Here is a 21522-nt window from a genome sequence, read left to right on the forward strand (position 1 = left end):
CTCTCTCTCTGTGTGTGTCTGTCATTTTGTTTATCTTACAAAGTCATGAATCCATGTCAGATATGCACAGAAACAAAACTAATTTAGCAGTTGAAGATGAGTTTGATCTCTTTGCTCCAGTAAGGTTTAACTGATTAGATATAGACAGGGCTAATCTCTCTGTGCTGACTCCAAATGACACCCTATTTCCTATAGAGTGCACTACTTTTGAGCAGCGCTCATAGTGCTCAGGTCAAAATACTGTACATTACACAGGAAATATGGCATCCTTGGGAATGCATCCTGATTCTTGCTCTACAACTATAGAGACCGGCTGAACTGAGGAGCAGACAGTTATTTCTATGGCAGACACCACAGTGATACGATAGTCAAGTTCAGCATTAGAAGGTATTTGACCCCCCCATGGCCCTGCTTCTAAAGGACAGTGACAATCCTATTGCAGTGCTAGAAAACCACTTCGTTTGATTATTAATATTGTGTCATGGTTCTTAGTTGCATTAATTTTGTCTCTTCTTGTCTCTCTCTCTTACTCTCCCTCTCTCTCTATCTTTCTCCCTCTCTGTCTACTCCTCCTCTCTCCCTCTCTGTCTACTCCTCCTCTCTCTCTCTCTCTGTCTACTCCTCCTCTCTCTCTCTCTATCTACTCCTCTCTCTCTCTCTGTCTACTCCTCCTCTCTCCCTCTCTGTCTACTCCTCCTCTCTCTCTCTATGTCTACTCCTCCTCTCTCTCTCTGTCTACCCCCTCTCTCTCTCTCTCTCTCTCTCTCTCTGTCTACTCCCCTCTCTCTCTCTCTCTCTCTCTCTCTCTCTCTGTATACTCCTCCTCTCTGTCTCTCTCTCTCTCTCTGTCTACTCCCCCCCTCTCTGTCTCTCTCTTTATTTTTCTCTCTCTCTCTCTCTCGCTCTCTCTCTCTCTCTTTCTCTCTTTCCCAGACTCTCGCTGCTCGAAAGGCAGGCATCTCGTTCGCCCTGGTGACTAGATCGACCCTGAACAACGAGGACCTGGTAGGTCACCCCACTCACTGCCTGCATGTAAATCACTGGACAATCAGATCACCCAGGGGTAAAGAGGGGGAGGGACTAATGTGATGGCCATGCATAAAGGCAAAAGCACTGCCACGGTTTGAGGAAGTGTGTGTGTGTGTGTGTGTGGGGGGGGGGGGTTAAGGGGGCACACAGAGTTAGGGGTTGGGGGACTTTGACACATACAGACATGGACCCCTGCAGCCATGTTAAAACTGTCAGTGTGTGTGTGTGTGTGTGTGTGTGTGTGTGTGTGTGTGTGTGTGTGTGTGTGTGTGTGTGTGTGTGTGTGTGTGTGTGGGTGGGCGGGTGGGGGGGGCTTTCATTGTGTCCGTCCACAAGTGTGTGTTCAGAGATGAATGTCACAAGAGCTGCATGGCATTGTACTGGAACTGTCCAGGAAGTGTCTAGCTAGAAGATAGATATGGTCAGACTAAATGACTAGATTAGGCTGTTTCATCACTGTAGAGAGTAGATTAGCTTTATTAGCTTGTCAGTACAGTAGGAATGAACAGGTAGAGAGTAATGCTGCTGAGAGACAATCTGCTTAATGATGAACACTAATGTGCTGTGCTGTACAAGAATCAGAAAGAGAGAGAGAGACATCTTAATCGATGGAGGGAGAATTTGTTTTCCTTTCCGCTGACCTCCAGAGCTTTCTGCTTTAATTGATTGCAATCCTCATCTCCTTCCCTCCCTCCAATCCTCTCCTCCCACTAAATAAAGAAAGAAAGTTGGATGGGATGCTACATTTCCTAATATCACTAATGCCATACCAGTAATGCCGTCTATCACATTACAGTCTATCACAGAAATTGACATTATTGTAGGTAACTATTACGTTAACGTATAACGTTTGTAGGTAACGTTATTACACTGTCAAAGTAATGTTCATTATATTGTTATTACAGTAATGTAGTTTACTGTATTACAGTTGTGTAGTTCAGCAGTTTTCAAACCTCTCCCCAGGGACCCTCAGATGTTTAGGAATTTTTTGTAGCCCTGAACTAGCTCACCTGATTAACCTATTCAAGGTCTTGATTATTATTTGGCTAGTTGAATCAGGTGTGATAGTTTTAGAATTGTTGAAATAAATATAATGGCTGGGGGTCCCCGAGGAGAGAGTTGAAAACCCCTGTGTAAACCTCTTAAGGATCCGCCCCTTTTTTTCCATTTTTGCCTAAAATAACAAACTCAAATCTAACTGCCTGTAGCTCAGGACCTGAAGCAAGGATATTCATATTCTTGATACCGTTTGAATGGAAACACTTTGAAGTTTGTGGAAATGTGAAATTAATGTAGGCGAAAATAACACATTACATCTGGCAAAAGATAATACAAAGATAAAAATGTGTTTATTTTAATTTGTTTCGTACCATCATCTTTGAAATGCAAGAGAAAGGCCATAATTAATTATTCTAACCTAGGCGCAATTTAGACTCTGGCCACTAGATGGCCACTAGATATCAGTGTATGTGCAAAGTTTTAGCGTGATCCAATGAACTATTGCATATCTATTCAAAATGTTGTATCAAGACTGCCCAAATGTGCCTAATTGGTTTATTAATACATTTTCATGTTCATAATTGTGCACTCTCAAACAATAGAATGGCATTACTTCACTGTAATAGCTACTGTAAATTGGACCGTCCAGTTAGATTAACAAGAATTTAATCTTTCTGCCCATATCAGATATGTCTATTTCCTGGGATTATTTTGGTTTCTTACCATCTCATGCTAATCACATTAGCCTACGTTAGCTCAACCGTCTGAGGTCGGGTCACCGATCCTGTAAAGGTTAATCAGAGTATAGCTGCAGAATGTGCGATCTGTCGTCCCATGTGTAGCTGCATATTATGGGATCTGTAGTCCTTAGTGTAGCTGCAGATTGTGGGATCAGGTAGTCCCGAGTGTAGCTGCGGATGGGAAATGTAGTCCTAAATGCAGCTGCATATAATGGGATTTGTAGTCCCGAGTGTAGCTGCATATGGGAGTAGTAGTCCTTGGCGTAGCTGCAGATTATTTTGTGGTTTTAAGTAGGACGAGCAGATGTTGGTGTTTTATCTGCTAAATTGACAAAAGAACATCCCTGAGAGAACTGTATCTCAGATTACACTGTAAACACCAGAGAGATTAGAGAGATTAGAGGAGATAGGGAGGCAAGGAGAGGAAAGAGGATAGGGAGGAGAGAATAGGGATGAGAGGAGAGAGGAAAGAGGGAAGAGAGATTAGAGGAGATAGGGAGGCAAGGAGAGGAAAGAGGATAGGGAGGAGAGGAGAGAGGAAAGAGGGAAGAGGGATTGGAGGAGATAAGGAGGAAATGAGAGGGTATAAGAGGAGAGCAGGAGGAGAGGAGTGAGAAACGGATGAGAGAGAAGGAGGAGAGGAAAGAAAAAAAGCAAGAGAGGAGAGAAGAGCGCAGTGACGGCGTCACAGTGAGCCAGTCGGGTGTCTCTGATGTCATTAATCCAGCAGCAGGGAGATTGACAAACTAGTCCACTCAGGACAGATGTTTTAGCCAACTACCCTCCTACCCCTCTCTCCCGCTTGCCCTCCCTCTCTCTCCCTCTCTTTTATCTCTATCTCTCTTCTCTCTCTCTCCGTCTCTTTTATCTAGGCCTTGCTCTCTTTTCTCTCTCTCTCTTTCTTTTCTCTCTCTCTCTTTCTCTTCTCTCTCTCTCTTTCTCTTTCTCTTTTATCTCTCTCTGCTTTGCTTTTTGGAGCAGAAAGATAAGGCAGAGAATGACTGTCTGTGTGTCCATCTTCAGAACTGGACGTCTCTACATATAAAAAATGCACACTAACTGGACAATACATTGCCCCCGCACATTGACTCTGTACCGGTACCCCCTGTATGAAGCCTCGCTATTGTTATTTTACTGCTGCTCTTTAATTATTTGTTACTTTATTGCTTATTTTTGGGGGTGTTTTTCTTAAACCTGCATTGTTGGTTAAAGGCGTGTAAGTAAGCATTTCACTGTAAGGTCTACACTTGTTGTTTAATCGGCGCATGTGACAAATACCATTTGATTTGATTTGATTTGACATTATATACACTGGCGTTGGGGAACTTGCCAAGTTGATATCTACCGTAGTTGGTAACTACTGACTACATATCAATTTATTATACATCTATAAGCATTTCATGAGCTTGTTATAACAGGTCCCAACCACAATATTAAAGCTTAATGAAATATATCCATAGCATATCTATACCGCATTCATGTCAAGAGCTCATATTTAGGTATCTTAATAATAGATGCATTATAACAATGACAGCATAGTGTCATCATTATGTCTGTTATCAGAAGTGTGCTTCTTCCATACCAGTGTTAGTGAATATGCCAAAAGGCCAAACCATGTTTTGAAAATGATGCTGATCTATAGCCTGCACCAGCTCCATGTCCCTCACCGGACGGTATAGGCCCATGATTTACCTTCTTCTTTTTCAATGGTGCTTGAAGATTCTGCCACGCTGGTATGCAGTTGGGACCTGTTATAACACGTTCATGAAATGCTTTTTTTCATGAAATGCTTATAGATGTGTAATAAATGCGTTATGGATGTAGTCAAAGTAAATCATTACCAAACAGGGTATCTATCCCAGGAAGCTCACATATAGGCCTTACCCACAGATCAACAACATATGTGTGTGACAAAATGGGTTTAAACCAGTGTCATGCATTTTCGTGCCACAAGACTGTTAGCCCACTGAGCTAATGCTTAGGCACTGTCACGTCAGATTCTGATGTCTATCCACTGAAGACTGTTAGCCCACTGAGCTAATGCTTAGGCACTGTCACGTCAGATTCTGATGTCTATCCACTGAAGACTGTTAGCCCACTGAGCTAATGCTTAGGCACTGTCACGTCAGATTCTGATGTCTATCCACTGAAGACTGTTAGCCCACTGAGCTAATGCTTAGGCACTGTCACGTCAGATTCTGATGTCTATCCACTGAAGACTGTTAGCCCACTGAGCTAATGCTTAGGCACTGTCACGTCAGATTCTGATGTCTATCCACTGAAGACTGCCATGACACATTATTAGACCAAGATGTTACGTAACATGATACATATACGTTAGACTTTAACATCTCTCTCTCTCTGTCAGAGATACAGCAGCTAGCTAGCTAGCAGCTAAAAGACATGCAGACAGCTGGTAGCCGGCAGAGTTTGTTCTTAAAAGTTACAGTGAGGATGCGACTCACCTGATACTTATCCACGTCTGACAGGCCTGTATGAAACAGGACAGGAAGGAGGGGAATTAAAAATGCAGGGATAAAATATAAGAGGAATGGGAAAAGGGTTGAGGGGGATGCTCTTATCCAGGGCTCTCCTCTGGGGCTATAGTTTTAAAGGGCTCAGCAGCCTACTCTGTGGTGTGTGTGTGTGTGTGTGTGTGTGTGTGTGTGTGTGTGTGTGTGTGTGTGTGTGTGTGTGTGTGTGTGTGTGTGTGTGTGTGTGTGTGTGTGTGTGTGTGTGTGTGTGTGTGTGTGTGTGTGTGTGTGTGTGTGTGTGAGAGAGAGAGAGAGAGAGAGAGAGAGAGAGAGAGGGTGTACAGTAATTTATATTAGAGTGAGGGGAGGGAAGGGAAGGAGGAGTGGAGGCTGGGAGAGGGAGAGAGAAAGAGGGAGAGAGGGAGGAGAAGTACTCAATAGAGAAATCGTCGTTGTGTCAGGGAGGGCAGTATGTCACCTCTCTACGTCTCTCTCACACTGTAAAAGGCAAATTTACTGCACCCATTGATTCTTTCAGTAGAGTGGCTAGCAACACTCGCTAGGGATTCAAGCCTCTGCTTTCATTCTCCAGCAGCACGGCTGATCACAGCGAAACACACACACACATCACACATGCATGCACGCACGTCAATTCAAAGAGCTTAATTGATATTGGAAATGAACAGTAAATGAACAGTAAAGATTACACTCGTAGTCGGCGTTCCATTTCAGGTCAAGGCTCAGTGCAGGCCAGTCAAGTTCTTCCACAACGATCTCAACAAACCATTTCTGTATTAACCTCGCTTTGTGCACGGGGGCATTATCATGCTGAAACAGGAAAGGATCTTCCCCAAACTGTTACCATGAAGTTGGAAGCACAGAATATAATTTAATGCTTTAGCTTTAAGATTTCCCTTCACTGAAACTTAGGGGCCCGAACCATGAAAAACAGCCCCAGACTATTATTCCTCCTCCACCAGACTTTACAGTTGGCACTATGCATTGGGGCAGGTTCTCCTGGCATTCGCCAAACCAAGATTCGTCTTTCGGACTTACAGATGATGAAGTATGATTCATCGCTCCAGAGAACGCATTTCCACTGCTTCAGAGTCCAATAGCAGCGAACTTTATACCACTCCAGCCGAGAATTGGCATTGCACATGGGGATCTTAGGCTTATTTGCGGCTGCTCGGCCATGGAAACCCATTTCATGAAGCTCCCGATGAACAGTTATTGTATTGATGTTGCTTCCAGAGGCAGTTTGGAACTTGGAAGTAAGTGTTGCAACTGAGGACAGACGATTTTTACGCGCTACCTGCTTCAGCCCTCAGCGGTCCCGTTCTGTGAGCTTGTGTGCCCTACCACTTCGCGGCTGAGCCATTGTTGCTCCGAGACATTTCCACTTCACAATAACAGCACTTACAGTTGACCAGGGCAGCTCTAGCAGGGCAGAAATTTGACAAACTGACTTGTTGGAAAGGTGACATCCTGACGGTGCCACGTTGAAGGTCACTGAGCTCTTCAGTAAGGCATTTCTACTGCCAATTTATGTCTATGGAGATTGCATGTCTGTGTGCTCGATTTTATACACCTGTCAGCCATGGGTGTGGCTGAAATAGCCTAAGTCATTAATTTGAAGGGATGTCCACATACTTTTGTATATATAGTGTAGTTGAGGTAAGAAAGGAAAATAAAGAGACAGATACATTTAGTTTGCATTTACAATGGCATTTGTGTTTCACTAGTGGCAACAGGTCACACATCTAGCTGCTGTGGTGGCACATTGTGGTATTTCACCAGATCACAGATCCACTTTTGATCGAAAAACCTGGAAATTAGCTTTAAATGCCGGTAAAGCCTATACTTTACTGAGCTATCACAGCTCAGAGTACATTGGTATGTTCCTTCACTCATTCACACACATTGTTCAAAGTTAAACGACCCTGACAGAAGAAAATGCTAATTTACTTAGTCCTATTCAAATATCAACGAAATAGGCTAATAAATAGCCTAGTGCATGGATAGCTAATACTGCCTGCATGTATTCCAGACACAGATTTAGATGAAGGCTAATTCATTTGCCCCATCTATTGTTTCACCTTCGAGAGGAGCAACACTTCTCTCCCGACACTTATGCGTCAACATTTGTACAATTAAAAAACTATCTAGGTTTGTCATTTTCTTTTCTAATGACCTGTCGCTCGGTAAACATGACTGGGGAAAATAAATAACTATAGCAAGCAAGCATGGGCTTGGATCACGACATAACGACAGACGTCGTCAGCATTGGAATAATTATAAAGACAGACAAAGTAGGCCTACTAAACAATGCACAGTATAAAAACAACCATATTGTCACGTTTGTCTTCCTCCTCGTCTGAGGAGGAGTAGTTGGAAGGATCGGAGGACCAATATGCAGCATGGTAAGTGTTCATCTTGATATTTATTTAAAAAGAGAACACTGAACGAACTATACAAAAATAACAAACAACGAACGAGAAGCTATCGAATAATAGTGCTGACACAAAACACTACACATAGACAATCACCCACAACCCACAATGACAAAACAGGCTACCTAAATATGGCTCCCAATCAGAGACAACGCCAAACACATAGAAATAGACAAACTAGACATACAACATATAATGCCCACTCAGATCACACCCTGACCAAACAAAACATAGAAACATACAAAGCAAACTATGGTCAGGGCGTGACAGTATCCCCCCCCCCCCCCCCCCCCCCCCAAGGTGCGGACTCCGGACGCAAAACCTAAACCTATAGGGGAGGGTCTGGGTGGGCATCTGTCCGCGGTGGCGGGACGTGGACCCCACTCCACCATAGTCATTACCCACTTCAGTGGCCTCTTAGGAGCGGCGACCCTCCACTGGACTGAGGAGCGCCTCTGGACTGAGGGGCGCCTCTGGACTGAGAGGCAGCTCCGGACTGAGGGGCAGCTCCGGACTGAAGGGCAGCTCCGGACTGAAGGGCAGCTCCGGACTGAAGGGCAGCTCCGGACTGAGGGGCAGCTCCGGACTGAAGGGCAGCTCCGGACTGAAGGGCAGCTCCGGATTGAAGGGCAGCTCCGGACTGAGGGGCAGCTCCGGACTGAGGGGCAGCTCCGGACTGAGGGGCAGCTCCGGACTGAGGGGCAGCTCCGGACTGAGGGGCAGCTCCGGACTGAAGGGTAGCTCCGGACTGAAGGGCAGCTCCGGACTGAGGGGCAGCTCCAGACTGAAGGGCAGCTCCGGACTGAAAGGCAGCTCCGGACTGAGGGGCAGCTCCGGACTGAGGGGCAGCTCCGGACTGAGGGGCAGCTCCGGACTGAGGGGCAGCTCCGGACTGAAGGGCAGCTCCGGACTGAAGGGCAGCTCCGGACTGAAGGGCAGCTCCGGACTGAGGGGCAGCTCAGGACTGAAGGGCAGCTCCGGACTTTGTAAACTTTCCTGAACCAACACTTCCACTTGATCCCCCTCCCCCCTTCTAGCTCTGACTTTGCTGATAACTACTTTATTGAGGAAAAGTGTACTTACTATGCCTGTGATATGTGGTTGTCCCACCTAGCTATCTTAAGATGAATGCACGAACTGCAGGTTGCTCTGAATAAGCGCGTCTACTAAATTACAAAAATGTAAAACCAAATCTCGGTTAGAGCCCCCAAAAGGTTAGAGGTGGCGCTGTGTGTGTGTGTGTGTGTGTGTGTGTGTGTGTGTGCGTGCGTGCGTGCGTGCGTGCGTGCGCTCGTGCGTGCGTCCATGAGTGAGTGTGTGAGCCTGATTGATAGTCTGTGGGCCACATGGTGAACTAGGGCCATTCATATGTCTGACCTCTCCACCTATTAGCAGTGAAAGACACAGGAATATACATTTAATAGAGCCAATCAATAAACAAACCCAAACCCAAATCAACTCACACTCACAAAACAGGGTGTTGTGCAGTAATAAAACACACTGGTGTCATTGAGCCACTTAGCTAAAGGATGCTCTTTCAATACTAATAATGGAATGACACCCTTGCCCCTATATACTGTGCATTACACGGAGAATATGGTTCATATGGTTAATATGGACACATAGCCCTATTAGAAAGTTGCCTATGGCTGTAGAGTAGAGGTTCAGCATAATGCACATTACTTGGAGTGCACATTATGGAGTTTAGCATATCATTATGGACTGAAAAGTCAACCTGGTCGCTCAAGAGCCACTTAGAAATCTGAAGTCTGTCCATGTACCCAGCACATGGGGAGATGCCTTCAAAACCGGCCACTAGGGGCAAAGGTGAGCACTATTACCATCAAGTAGGCTTCTGTTTTGCAAGGGCGTTGTAGACAGGGGTGGCGGATAGGCGTAAGCCAAGTGCTCTGGCTCCGAGGGTCGCTTGTCCAATCCCGTTGATAGAAACTCGTTTTAGTTGTTTTTGTTTGAACCCTGTCCCAAATCATAACCCTTAACTTAATTCTTAATTCAGATGGGACAGTAGCGTCCCACCTGGCCAACATCCGGTGAAATTGCAGAGTGCGAAATTCAAACTATGGAATTATAAATATTTCATTTTCATGAAATCACAAGTGTAATACATCAAAATAAAGCTTAACTTCTTGTTAATCTAGCCGCTGTGTCAGATTTCAAAAAGGCTTTACGGCGAAAGCACACCATGTGATTATCTGAGGACAGCACCCCTCATACAAAAGCATGAAAAACATATTTTAGCCAGGCAGGTGCACCACGAAAGTCAGAAATAACGATATAATAAATGCCTTACCTTTGATGATCTTCTTGTTGGCACTCCAAAAAGTCCCAGATACATCACAAATTGTCCTTTTGTTCGATAATGTCCTTCTTTATATCCATAAAAACTCAGTTTAGCTGGCGCGCTTCAGTCAATAATCCACCCAGTTTCCCTCCATCAAAATGCATACAAAATGAATCCCAAACGTTACTGATAAACTTTTCCAAACAAGTCAAACAACGTTTTTAATCAAACCTTAGGTACCCTAATACGTAAATAAACAACACAATTTAAGACAGAGAATTGTTATTATCTTTACCGGAGAAAAATACCAAAGAACGCGTTCTCTTCCACGCGCTTGGAAACACTACAGCCAAAATGGGAGCCACCTAGAAAAACTACAATTTCTGGCTAATTTTTCCAAAAACCAGCATGAAACTCTTTCTAAAGACTGTAGACGTCTAGTGGAAGCCCTAGGAACTGCAATCTGGGAGGATTTCGCCTTATAATAAAAGTGACAGCCATTGAAAACAGTGGTAGGCTGAAATTTGTTTTTTGGGGGATGGTTTGTCCTCGGGGTTTCGCCTGCCTTATCAGTTCTGCTATACTCACAGAAACTTTAGAGTGTTTTCTATCCAAATATACCAATTATATGCATATCCTAGCTCCTGGGCCTGAGTAACAGGCAGTTTACTTTGGGCATGCTTTTCATCTGGACGTGAAAATACTGCCCCTACCCAAGAGAGGTTAACCATTAGGAAATAATACCTAAACTTAACCAGCCGCGAGGCACCGGTGACAGCAGTGGTGCAACCCGGTGTGTTGTTCTTTTTAACTTGATTTATTTTACCTTTATTTAACTAGGCAAGTCAGCTAGGAATATCAGGAGGAGCAATCCAGGGTGTCCAAAACACCTAGATATTTGATGTTTGGAGCAACTTCGAAATTTGACGTTTGGAGAAATGTGGACAAACGTCAGAATCTGAAGTAAAATTGGTCAAACCGTGAGATCTTGTTGGGAAAGTAGCCTTATTAGAAAGTAGCCTATAGCAGTGTAGGGTCAGCATAATACACACTACTTGTAGTGCACTATATGGAGCATAGGATAGTATTTAAGCAGCCTAAAGGTGTTTGTGGTCAGCATAATGTACACTATAAGGGGAATTTAGTGTTGTGGACGCAGCCATTATTATTGTATTAGAAGGTAGCCTATAGCGATGGGGTTTAAAGCAACACAATGCTATAGCTCATTTAGGTTTTAATGAGACTGGACTGACCCTGGGGATACTTGAACTTTACAGTGACCTCTGGCCTTAGACCTTCTCCCTTTACCTCTAGGGGGTGTGTGTTTATGTGTCTGTTTTATAATCTGACATCTGACTTCTCACTCCCACCTACTTTCTTTCTTCCCTCTTCTTTCTTCTCTATTTTTCTCCTTCTGTCTCTCTCTTCTCCTCTCTTTCTCCCTCCTCTGCCCTCTTCTCCCCCCCCTCTTTCCCTCCTCTGCCCTCTTCTCCTCTCCTCCCCCCCTCTCTCCCTCCCTCCTCTGCTCTCTTCTCCTCTCCCTTCTCTTTCCCTCCTCCGCCATCTTCTCCTCTCCTCTCACCCTTCTCTCCCTCCTCTGCCCTCTTCTCCTCTCCCCCCTCTCCCTCCTCCGCCCTCTTCTCCTCTCCTCTCACCCTCTTTCTCCCTCATCCTCCCTCTTCTCCTCTCCTCTCCACCCTCTCTCCTCCTCTCCAGAAACTGCACGTGTTTAGGAAGACGTTGCAGGCGTTGATCTATCCCATCTCGTCTACGACGCCTCATAACTTTGAGGTGTGGACGGCCACCGCCCCAACCTACTGCCACGAGTGTGAGGGCCTGCTGTGGGGCATCGCCAGGCAGGGTATGCGCTGCTCTGAGTGTGGTGTCAAATGCCACGAGAAGTGTCAGGATCTACTCAACGCCGACTGTCTACAGAGTAAGGAAATACACTCACACACACACAGGCTCACACCCAGAAACACAGGTTTGTACTCCCACTCGCTCGCACGCACACACACACACACACACACACACACACACACACACACACACACACACACACACACACACACACACACACACACACACACACACACACACACACACACACACACACACGTGTGCGCACACACGCACACACGCGCACACACACACACACACACACAAAATATGCATTCATATGTCGTTACGAATTCAAAGCAACAATGGGAGAGTTCTATCTTCCTTTAGTTGCAATTTATTCCCCTATTATTTACAATGGGAGCTATGTGAGCACTGTCCACTTTCCTGTGGTGCTGAACTTCAGAATCCAGACTCTGTTGCTGTCCATTCAGTGGTGCTGAATCGCAGATGTTTGCTTTTACAGCTTGTTTGTTCGTTTACTGCAGCACCATTGGACATTTTACTCCATATAGCATACACAAGCTGCCGTGTGTGTGTGTGTGTGTGTGTGTGTGTGTGTGTGTGTGTGTGTGTGTGTGTGTGTGTGTGTGTGTGTGTGTGTGTGTGTGTGTGTGTGTGTGTGTGTGTGTGTGTGTGTGTGTTGTTGTCTCCAGCCTTACAGGGAGGGTGTCTCCTCTGGCTCTCAGTATGACATTACTCTCTGCCTCCCAGCCTGCTTTGAAGTGTAGCTAGCTCTCAAACGTGTTTGTGTTTGCACTAAAACACACCCACACCCTCTCCATCTTGCTACTGTAATGTTTATTTAAACTGATTCCCTCTGTTCTACAGTAGCAGGTCATGTTTTGGGTAGTATCTAGAGGTTTATCCTAGTGTGTTTTGATTGGATGACAGTAGACGTGTGACACGTTAGCCCCAGGACCGTCACTCTCTGTAACTGGATTAGCTCCACTCTGAATGATAGAACTCTCTGTGTGCATCCAAATGGCGCACTATTCCTTACATAGTGCACTACTTTTAGTATTGCATTACTTTTAGTACTGCCCTATGTAGGGAAAACTGTGTAATTTGGGACGCATACATAGTGTTTTATTCAAATGATGATTCATGTTTAATTTGATTTCAATCGCAGTTCATGACCTCGCCAAAGATGACAGGCGAGATAACTCGATTAGAGGAGGAGAGAGAAGGGGTGAAAAAGAGAGCGAGGGAGGGGAGAGAGGGGAGAGGGAGGGAGGTGAGAGAGGGGTGAGGGAGGGTCCAATAAAAGCATGAGGAGAAAGCAGAAGTGTGTGTTTGAGAGATAGGCCGTAGCCAAAGTCTTTCTAACCCCCACCCCCTACTCACACACACAAACACACAGAATTGAGGTGGGTACAAAGGATGCTTCTAACTGTATTCTAATCACAGACAGTATTTGTAACATTCTCCTCCTACAACAACTGCTTCCCATTGTGTTCTAGGGACAAGATACCCAAAAGAGAAAGGTAGAGAAAGAGAGATAGAGTCCACAAAGGGCATGGGAGAAAGTGATCTGTGTGTTTGATAGATGGGCCAGAGGAAATCTAAGGGCGGTGGACAAGAGTTCTAAGCACAATGCTGTATCCTAATTTGTAATGGTGTGTGTGTGTGTGTGTGTGTGTGTGTGTGTGTGTGTGTGTGTGTGTGTGTGTGTGTGTGTGTGTGTGTGTGTGTGTGTGTGTGTGTGTGTGTGTGTGTGTGTGTGTGTGTATTTTCCTGTGTGTGTGTGGTGTTCTAGGGGCGGTGGAGAAGAGTTCTAAGCATGGCGCTGAGGACAAGACCCTGAACATCATCATGGCCATGAAGGAGAGGATGAAGATCAGGGAGAAGAACCGGCCTGAGGTGTTTGAGGTCATCCAGGAGATGTTTGGGATCTCTAAAGAGGACTTCACTGGACACCTGAAGACCGCCAAGCAAGCAGTGCTGGAGGGAACCTCCAAGTGGTCCGCCAAGATCAACATCACAGGTTAGTAGTACCAACACTAAGAACTAAGCCCTCGCCCCCAGCCAAGCAGGCTAGACTGGAGGGAACCTCCTAGTGGTCCACCAAGGTCAACATCACAGGTTAGTAGTACCAACACTAAGAACTAAGCCCTCGTCCCTAGCCAAGCAGGCTAGACTGGAGGGAACCTCCTAGTGGTCCACCAAGGTCAACATCACATCTTATCACAATCACCGAGGCCTGGTGCTGGGAAGGTTTGCTGGACTATAATAAATGTCTTCAGATCGTCTTGAGCAAGGCACATAGCTGGAAGGGCGATACACCACTGTGGCTGATTCTGTGCTCAGCCCGATGGGTGATGTGTGTGCGTGTATTACCTTGCAGGGGTGCGACTAGAGCATACAGTTCCTCTGGGCTAAATTACACCAGATTGGAATGAGCTGAGCTATTTTATTGCCCAGATAGCCTTCCTGCCATTCCTTGTGTGTGTCAATCAATCCCCAAGAGACTGAGACAGAGAGAAAAACTGCCTCCCGCTCCCATCTATCTCTATGGCCTTATCCAACGTCCTGTTTTAGAACCGACTTATTGACTCTTTATTTATGTATTATTCATTTGATAAACACAGACACACATTGATTGTGTAGCACTTTGGCGGTAGATAGATAGGCAGCCGTGAGATGTGAATGTTCTGCATCAGCTAACTGCTACATCACAGCCCTGGATCAGTAGATGTGTATAGACTGCTATAGGAAGGAGAATGCAGTATACTTAATAAACTCCCTCTCACCATCACTCCTTTTTTCATCTTTCCCCCTTTACCCCTCTCACTCTCTATATCTCTCCCCCATCTCTCTCTCGGTCTCTCTCTCTCTCTCTCTCTCTCTCTTTCTCTCCATCACTCAGCTCTGTAGTTACATTATACTACATTATACAGAGCCAACATAGACATCAGCCGTTCTCTGCCTCTTTCTATTCTTTCCACCTCTTTCCACTCCTCCCACTCCCTTTCCACATCACCCTCTCTCTCTCCGCTACCCCTCTCTCTCTCCCCCTTTTCTCCCTTTTCACTCTTTCTCTGCCATTTCTTCCCTATCTCTGTCTATCCCCTGTATCCCCTCGCTCTCTCCCTCTCATCCCCTCTGCCCCTCTCTCTCATTGTATTGTATTTCTTGCAACACGAGGCTGTAGCTTCTCATTTGTGGTGTCTTTGAGAGCCCGGCCCACCAGTCTCTGTCAGCGAGAGAAGAGGGGCTGGCTGGGGGAGTTATGTTTCATGAATAATACAGAGTGTCACTCATACATATTTAATGCACAGTGTCCTTTTACCTTTTATGGGGCTGGGAAATACTACTTCCTGTCTGAGATGGATGGTTAAGGGTGTGTGGAGCAGGGTGTGTGGGTGGAGCGGTTAATGGGGTATAGGTTGTGTGTCTGTTTGTGTGTCTGTTTGGTGAGGGTGTGTGTCTGTGTGTGCGTGTGTGTGTGCCTCATCCATAGCCTGGGAAGACAAATAGTCTCTGCAAGAGTAGCTAACCTAAGTATATTTTGTCTTTCAGCAAGTTGTTGTTGTTGGTATAGTCTGGCTAGGGCATATGTTTTTATTGATTTGTTTTCTATTTAACCTTTATTTAACTAGGCAAGTCAGTTACGAACAAATTATTATTTACAATGACGGCCTACCAGAAGGCAAAAGGCCTCCCACGGGGGCTGGGATTAAATAACAATATAGGACCGATGTCAAGTTGAAGATGCAACATATCACACGAATTGCAAAAGTCTTCAAGCTATAATATGTAACTTTTTGGGCGACCTGACCAAATTCACATAAAAATGTGAGTTATAGATCTGTCATTCTTATTGAAAGCAAATTTAAGATGCGGTAGATCTGTTCTATGTGCAGAGTTTCTATGCTTCCTGTTCTTAAGTTTAGTGTTTGCATCTTTAACTATTGGTTTTGTACACCAGCTTCAAACAGCTGAAAAACTATATTTTGGGTTATTGAAAACATGTTTAACAGAGATGTAGATGGTACAATGATTCTCTAAACTATACACTGAGTGTATAAAACATTAGGAAACACCTTCCAAATATTGAGTTGCACCCCCTTTTGCCCTCAGAACAGCCTCAATTCATCGGACATGGACTCTACAAGGTGTCGAAAGCGTTCCACAGGGATGGTGGCCCATGTTGACTGCAAAGCTTCCCACAGTTGTGTCAAGTTGGCCGGATGTCCTTTGGGTGGTGGACCATTCTTGATACACAGGGGAAACTGTTGAGTGTGAAAAACCCAGCAGCATTGCAGATCTTGACACACTCAAACCAGTGCCCCTTCATCTACACTGATTGAAGAGGATTTAACAAGACATCAATAAGGGATCATAGCTTTCACCTGGATTCACCTGGATTCACCTGGATTCACCTGGATTCACCTGGATTCAGCGGCTGACCATGCTTTCCTCCTGGCTACACCAACTCCGGCCAACAGCTCCGCCCCCCCCCCCCCCCCCCCCCCCGCAGTTACTTGCCCGAGCCTCCCCAGCTTCTCCTTCACCCAAATCCAGATAGCAGATGTTCTGAAAGAGCTGCAAAACCTGGACCCGTACAAATCAGCTGGGCTAGACAATCTGGACACTCTCTTTCTAAAACTATCCGCCGCCATTGTTGCAACCCCTATTACCAGTCTGTTCAAACTCTCTTTCGTATCGTCCGAGATCCCTAAAGATTGGAAAGCTGCCGCGGTCATCCCCCCCAGATCACTGACCATTTCGAATCCCACCGTACCTTCTCCGCTGTGCAATCCGGTTTCCGAGCTGGTCATGGGTTCACCTCAACCACGCTCAAGGTACTAAACAATATCATAACCACCATCGATAAAAGACAGTACTGTGCAGCAGGGTTCATCGACCTGACCAAGCCTTTCGACTCTGTCAATCACCGTATTCTTATCGGCAGACTCAATAGCTTTGGTTTCTCAAATGACTGCCTCGCCTGGTTCACCAACTACTTCGCAGACAGAGTTCAGTGTGTCAAATCGTACGGCCTGTTGTCCGGACCTCTGGCAGTCTCTATGGGGGTACCACAGTGTTCAATTCTCGGGCCGACTCTTTTCTCTGTATATATGAATGATGTCGCTCTTGCTGCGGGCGATTCCCTGATCCACCTCTACGCAGACGACACCATTCTGTATACCTCTGGCCCTTCTTTTGACACTGTGTTAACTAACCTCCAAATGAGCTTCAATGCCATACATCACTCCTTACGTGGCCTCCAACTGCTCTAGTAATACCAAATGCATGCTTTTCAACCGTTCACTGCCCGCACTCGCCCGCCCGACTAGCATCACTACTCTGGACGGTTCTGATCTAGAATACGTGGACAACTACAAATACCTAGGTGTCTGGCTAGACTGTAAACTCTCCTTCCAGACTCATATCAAACATCTCCAATCCAAAATCAAATCTAGAATTGGCTTTCTATTTCGCAACAAAGCCTCCTTCACTCATACCGCCAAACTTACCCTAGTAAAACTGACTATCCTACCGATCCTCGACTTTGGCGATGTCATCTACAAAATTGCTTCCAATACTCTACTCAGCAAATTGGATGTAGTCTATCACAGTGCCACCCGTTCTGTTACCAAAGCGCCTTATACCACCCACCACTGCAACCTGTATGCTCTAGTCGGCTGGCCCTCGCTACATATTCGTTGCCAGACCCACTGGCTCCAGGTCATCTATAAGTCTATGCTAGGTAAAGCTCCGCCTTATCTCAGCTCACTGGTCACGATAACAACACCCACCCGTAGCACGCACTCCAGCAGGTATATCTCACTGGTCATCCCCAAAGCCAACACCTCCTTTGGCCGCCTTTCCTTCCAGTTCTCTGCTACCAGTAACTGGAACGAATTGCAAAAATCGCTGAAGTTGGAGACTTTTATTTCCCTCACCAACTTTAAACATCAGCTATCTGAGAAGCTAACCGATCGCTGCAGCTGTACATAGTCCATATGTAAATAGCCCACCCAATCTACTTACCTCATCCCACATAATGTTTTTATTTACTTTTCTGCTCTTTTTCACACCAGTATCACTACTTACAGACCATCATCTGCTCATCATCATCTGCTCATTTATCACTCCAGTGTAAATCTGCTAAATTGTAATTACTTCGCTACTATGGCCTATTTATTGCCTTACCTCCTCATGCCAATTGCACACACTGTATATATACTTTTTTTTCTGTTATGTTATTGACTGTATGCGTGTTTATTCCATGTGTAACTCTGTGTTGTTGTTTCTGTCGCACTGCTTTGCTTTATCTTGGCCAGGTCACAGTTGTAAATGAGAACTTGTTCTCAACTCGCTTACCTGGTTAAATAAAGGTGAAATAAAACAGGTTATGTCTTGGGAAGAGAAGGTGTTACTAATGTATTACTGTATTCCACAATTGCTTGTTTTGTAGCAATTGCTTGTTTTATCACATTAACTTAGCCAAACTACTAGAATTTTAACAACCAGGAAATGGAAGAGTGATTTCTGCATATTCCACCTTTAACACATCACACGAAATGGATGACGTAGTACACAATTGGATGATGTAATACACAAAAAACGGGGACCTGTTTTGGCTCGTGAACACCACTTTCAAAACTGCTGGCTGAAATGATACAGATGTTCAGGAGTGCATCTTTAAGTGCTGTGTCTTTAATAAGACATCTCAGTCTTATTCCCCCATAAAAAAACAGAAGTGCACTTGTTTTTTCCTACTAGCACTGACTCTACTGATAACTTTTTTATTGAGGAACAATGTATTTACAAAGACTGTGATATGTGGTTGTCTCAACAAGCTATTTTAAGATTAACGTAAGTCACTCTGGATAAGAGTGTCTGCTAAATAATTTTTAAAAAGCATTTAAATGTAATGTGTGTGCGTGTGTGTGTGTGTGTGTGTGCTCATGCATGGTCATGTGCGATGGTGGTGGACTGGTCTCTCTTAGGTATCTGTCTGTTGGCGAGGCAGATATTCACTGCTTCCCCAACAAACAGATTGGCTATACTGGAGACAAGTTTACATGGCTATGGTACCTATACATAAGACATAGGACAAGGCTCATACTAGTGCATAGCAAGTAATACAGCATTAAACCTGCAGGCTTTACGTGTTACATATATTTGAATATGTATATTATACTGTATATTAGTGCTGGACTGGAACAAAAGCCTCTTAAGTCTTACTGTTGTTATTTCTGTCTCCCCCCGCCCCCCCCACCTCCCCCTACTTCCCCTACTTCCCCTGTCTCCCCTTGTCTTTTCCTGTCTTCCCCTGCTTTCCCCTGTCTCCCCTTGTCTTCCCCTGTCTTCCTCTGCCTTCCCTGTCTCCCCTGTCTCCCCTGTCGCCCCTGCCTTCCCCTGTCTCCCCTTGTCTTCCCCTGTCTTCCTCTGCCTTCCCTGTCTCCCCTGTCTCCCCTGTCGCCCCTGCCTTCCCCTGTCTCCCCTTGTCTTCCCCTGTCTTCCTCTGCCTTCCCTGTCTCCCCTGTCTCCCCTTGTCTTCCCCTGTCTTCCTCTGCCTTCCCTGTCTCCCCTGTCTCCCCTGTCTCCCCTGTTGCCCCTGCCTTCCCCTGTCTTCCCATGTCTCCCATGTCATCCCCTGTCTTCCTCTGTCTCCCCCTGTCTCCCCCTGTCTTCCTATGTCTCCCCTGTTTCCCCCGTCTTCCTCTGCCTTCCCTGTCTCCCCTGCCTTCCCCTGTCTTCCCATGTCTCGCCTGACTCTCCCATCATCCCCTGTCTTCCTCTGTCTTCCCCTACCTTCCTCTGTCTTCCTCTGCCTCCCCCTGTCTTCACTTGTCTTCCCCTGCCTCCCCCTGTCTTCCCTTGTCTTCCCCTGCCTCCCTCTATTCCCCCTGTCTCTCCCTGCCTCCCCCTCTCTCCTCTCCAGTGATGTGTGCCCAGGGTCTGCAGGCCAAGGATAAGACAGGTTCCAGTGACCCCTATGTGACTGTCCAGGTAGGGAAGACCAAACGGCGTACCAAGACCATCTTTGGGAACCTCAACCCTGTCTGGGACGAGAAGTTCTTCTTGTGAGTATGAACATACAGTATATCACTGCTACAGCATTACTACAACCTAAGCCAGTGTACTACAGACTGTATTATAGACGTGGTCCTTTGTGGTGTAGTCGGTTGAGCATGGCACTTGCAACCCGTTGGTATGATTCCCGCTGGGGCCACCCATACATAAAATATATGCACGCATGACCATAAGTCCTGTCCAGGTGGTGTACATGAAGACTGCCTCAGGCTACAGAAACAGGAGGTATGCTCCTACCCTATGGGCCATTCTGGCTCAGACAAGGCTACCTTCTTAAGCTGTAATACAAACACTTTACTCCAGCAGACATTGTTATCACAGACATGTAGAACCTACAACACCAAGAAATGAGGGGAGAGGAGACAGAAAATAATTAAAATGCATTTCACTGAAAAATGTGTTATTGACATGAATATCATCTACAGTGCATTTGGAAAGTATTCAGACCCCTTGACTTTTTCCACCTTTTCCAGCCTTATTCTAAAATGGATTAAATAAATGTTTTTCCTCATCAATCTACACACAATACCCCATAATGACAAAGGGAAAACAGGTTTTTAGAAATGTTTGCACGTTTATTAAAAATAAAAACAGAAATACCTTATTTACATAAGTAGTCAGACCGTTTGTTATGATACCCGAAATTGAGCTCAGGTGCATCCTGTTTCAATTGATCAGTGAGATGTTTCTACAACTTGATTGGAGTCCACTTTTGTGGTAAATTCAATTGATTGGACATGATTTGGAAAGGCACACACTTGTCTATATAAGGTCCCACAGTTGACAGTGCATGTCAGACACAGATCTGGGGAAGGGTACCAAAACATTTCTGCAGCATTGAAGGTGGCCTCCATCATTCTTAAATGGAAAAAGTTTGGAACCACCAAGACTCTTCCTAGAGCTGGCCGCCCGGCCAAGCTGAGCAATCGGGGGAGAAGGGCCTTGGTCAAGGAGGTGACCAAGAACCCGATAGTCACTCTGACAGAGTACCTCTGTGGAGATGAGAGAACCTTCCAGAAGGACAACCATCTCTGCAGCACTCCACCAATCAGACCTTTATGGTAGAGAGGCCAGACGGAAGCCACTCCTCAGTAAAAAACACATGACAGCCCGATTGGAATTTTCCAAAAGGCACCTAAAGGACTCTCAGGCCATGAGAAACAAGATTCTCTGGCCTGATGAAACCAAAATGGAACTCTTTGGCCTGAATGCCAAGCGTCATTTCACCACAGCTTTGAGTGTACAGCTTTGTTTGAGTTTACTGAAAGTATTATGAAGCTAACCCATGTTAGCTCAGGCCCTTTTTAAATAAACAACAACTTCTAAAATGGAGAGGGAACTTTTGAGAATGTGTTGTGCTATGTAGAGATTGACCCATGGTGTCATTAGAAAAGGTATTATGGTTTTAATCTGGCTCTCTGTGAGTCTGAACTCTGAACTCTGAGTGGTGACAGACTGTCATGTTGATTGTGATGTTGATCATGTTGATTTAAGGTACACAGAGAACCGAGAACTAATGGTATTATCTAAGACCTAACACAACCTAGAACACTGGAATATGGCTTTCTGTAAAA

The 21522-nt window shown here is 45.4% G+C and overlaps 1 protein-coding gene across 1 annotated transcript in view; it reads left to right on the forward strand.

The window, feature by feature from the left end:
- The window catches only part of LOC120024771 (protein unc-13 homolog C-like), a 178709-nt gene that overhangs the window by 28774 nt on the left and 128413 nt on the right, over window positions 1–21522 (forward strand). The window contains 4 exon segments of the mRNA XM_038969056.1: window positions 934–1005; window positions 11714–11933; window positions 13656–13883; window positions 19797–19938. Of these exon segments, the coding sequence (XP_038824984.1) occupies window positions 934–1005; window positions 11714–11933; window positions 13656–13883; window positions 19797–19938 (662 nt within the window).

Source organism: Salvelinus namaycush, chromosome 30, assembly GCF_016432855.1.
Source record: "Salvelinus namaycush isolate Seneca chromosome 30, SaNama_1.0, whole genome shotgun sequence".
Lineage (NCBI taxonomy): Eukaryota > Metazoa > Chordata > Actinopteri > Salmoniformes > Salmonidae > Salvelinus > Salvelinus namaycush.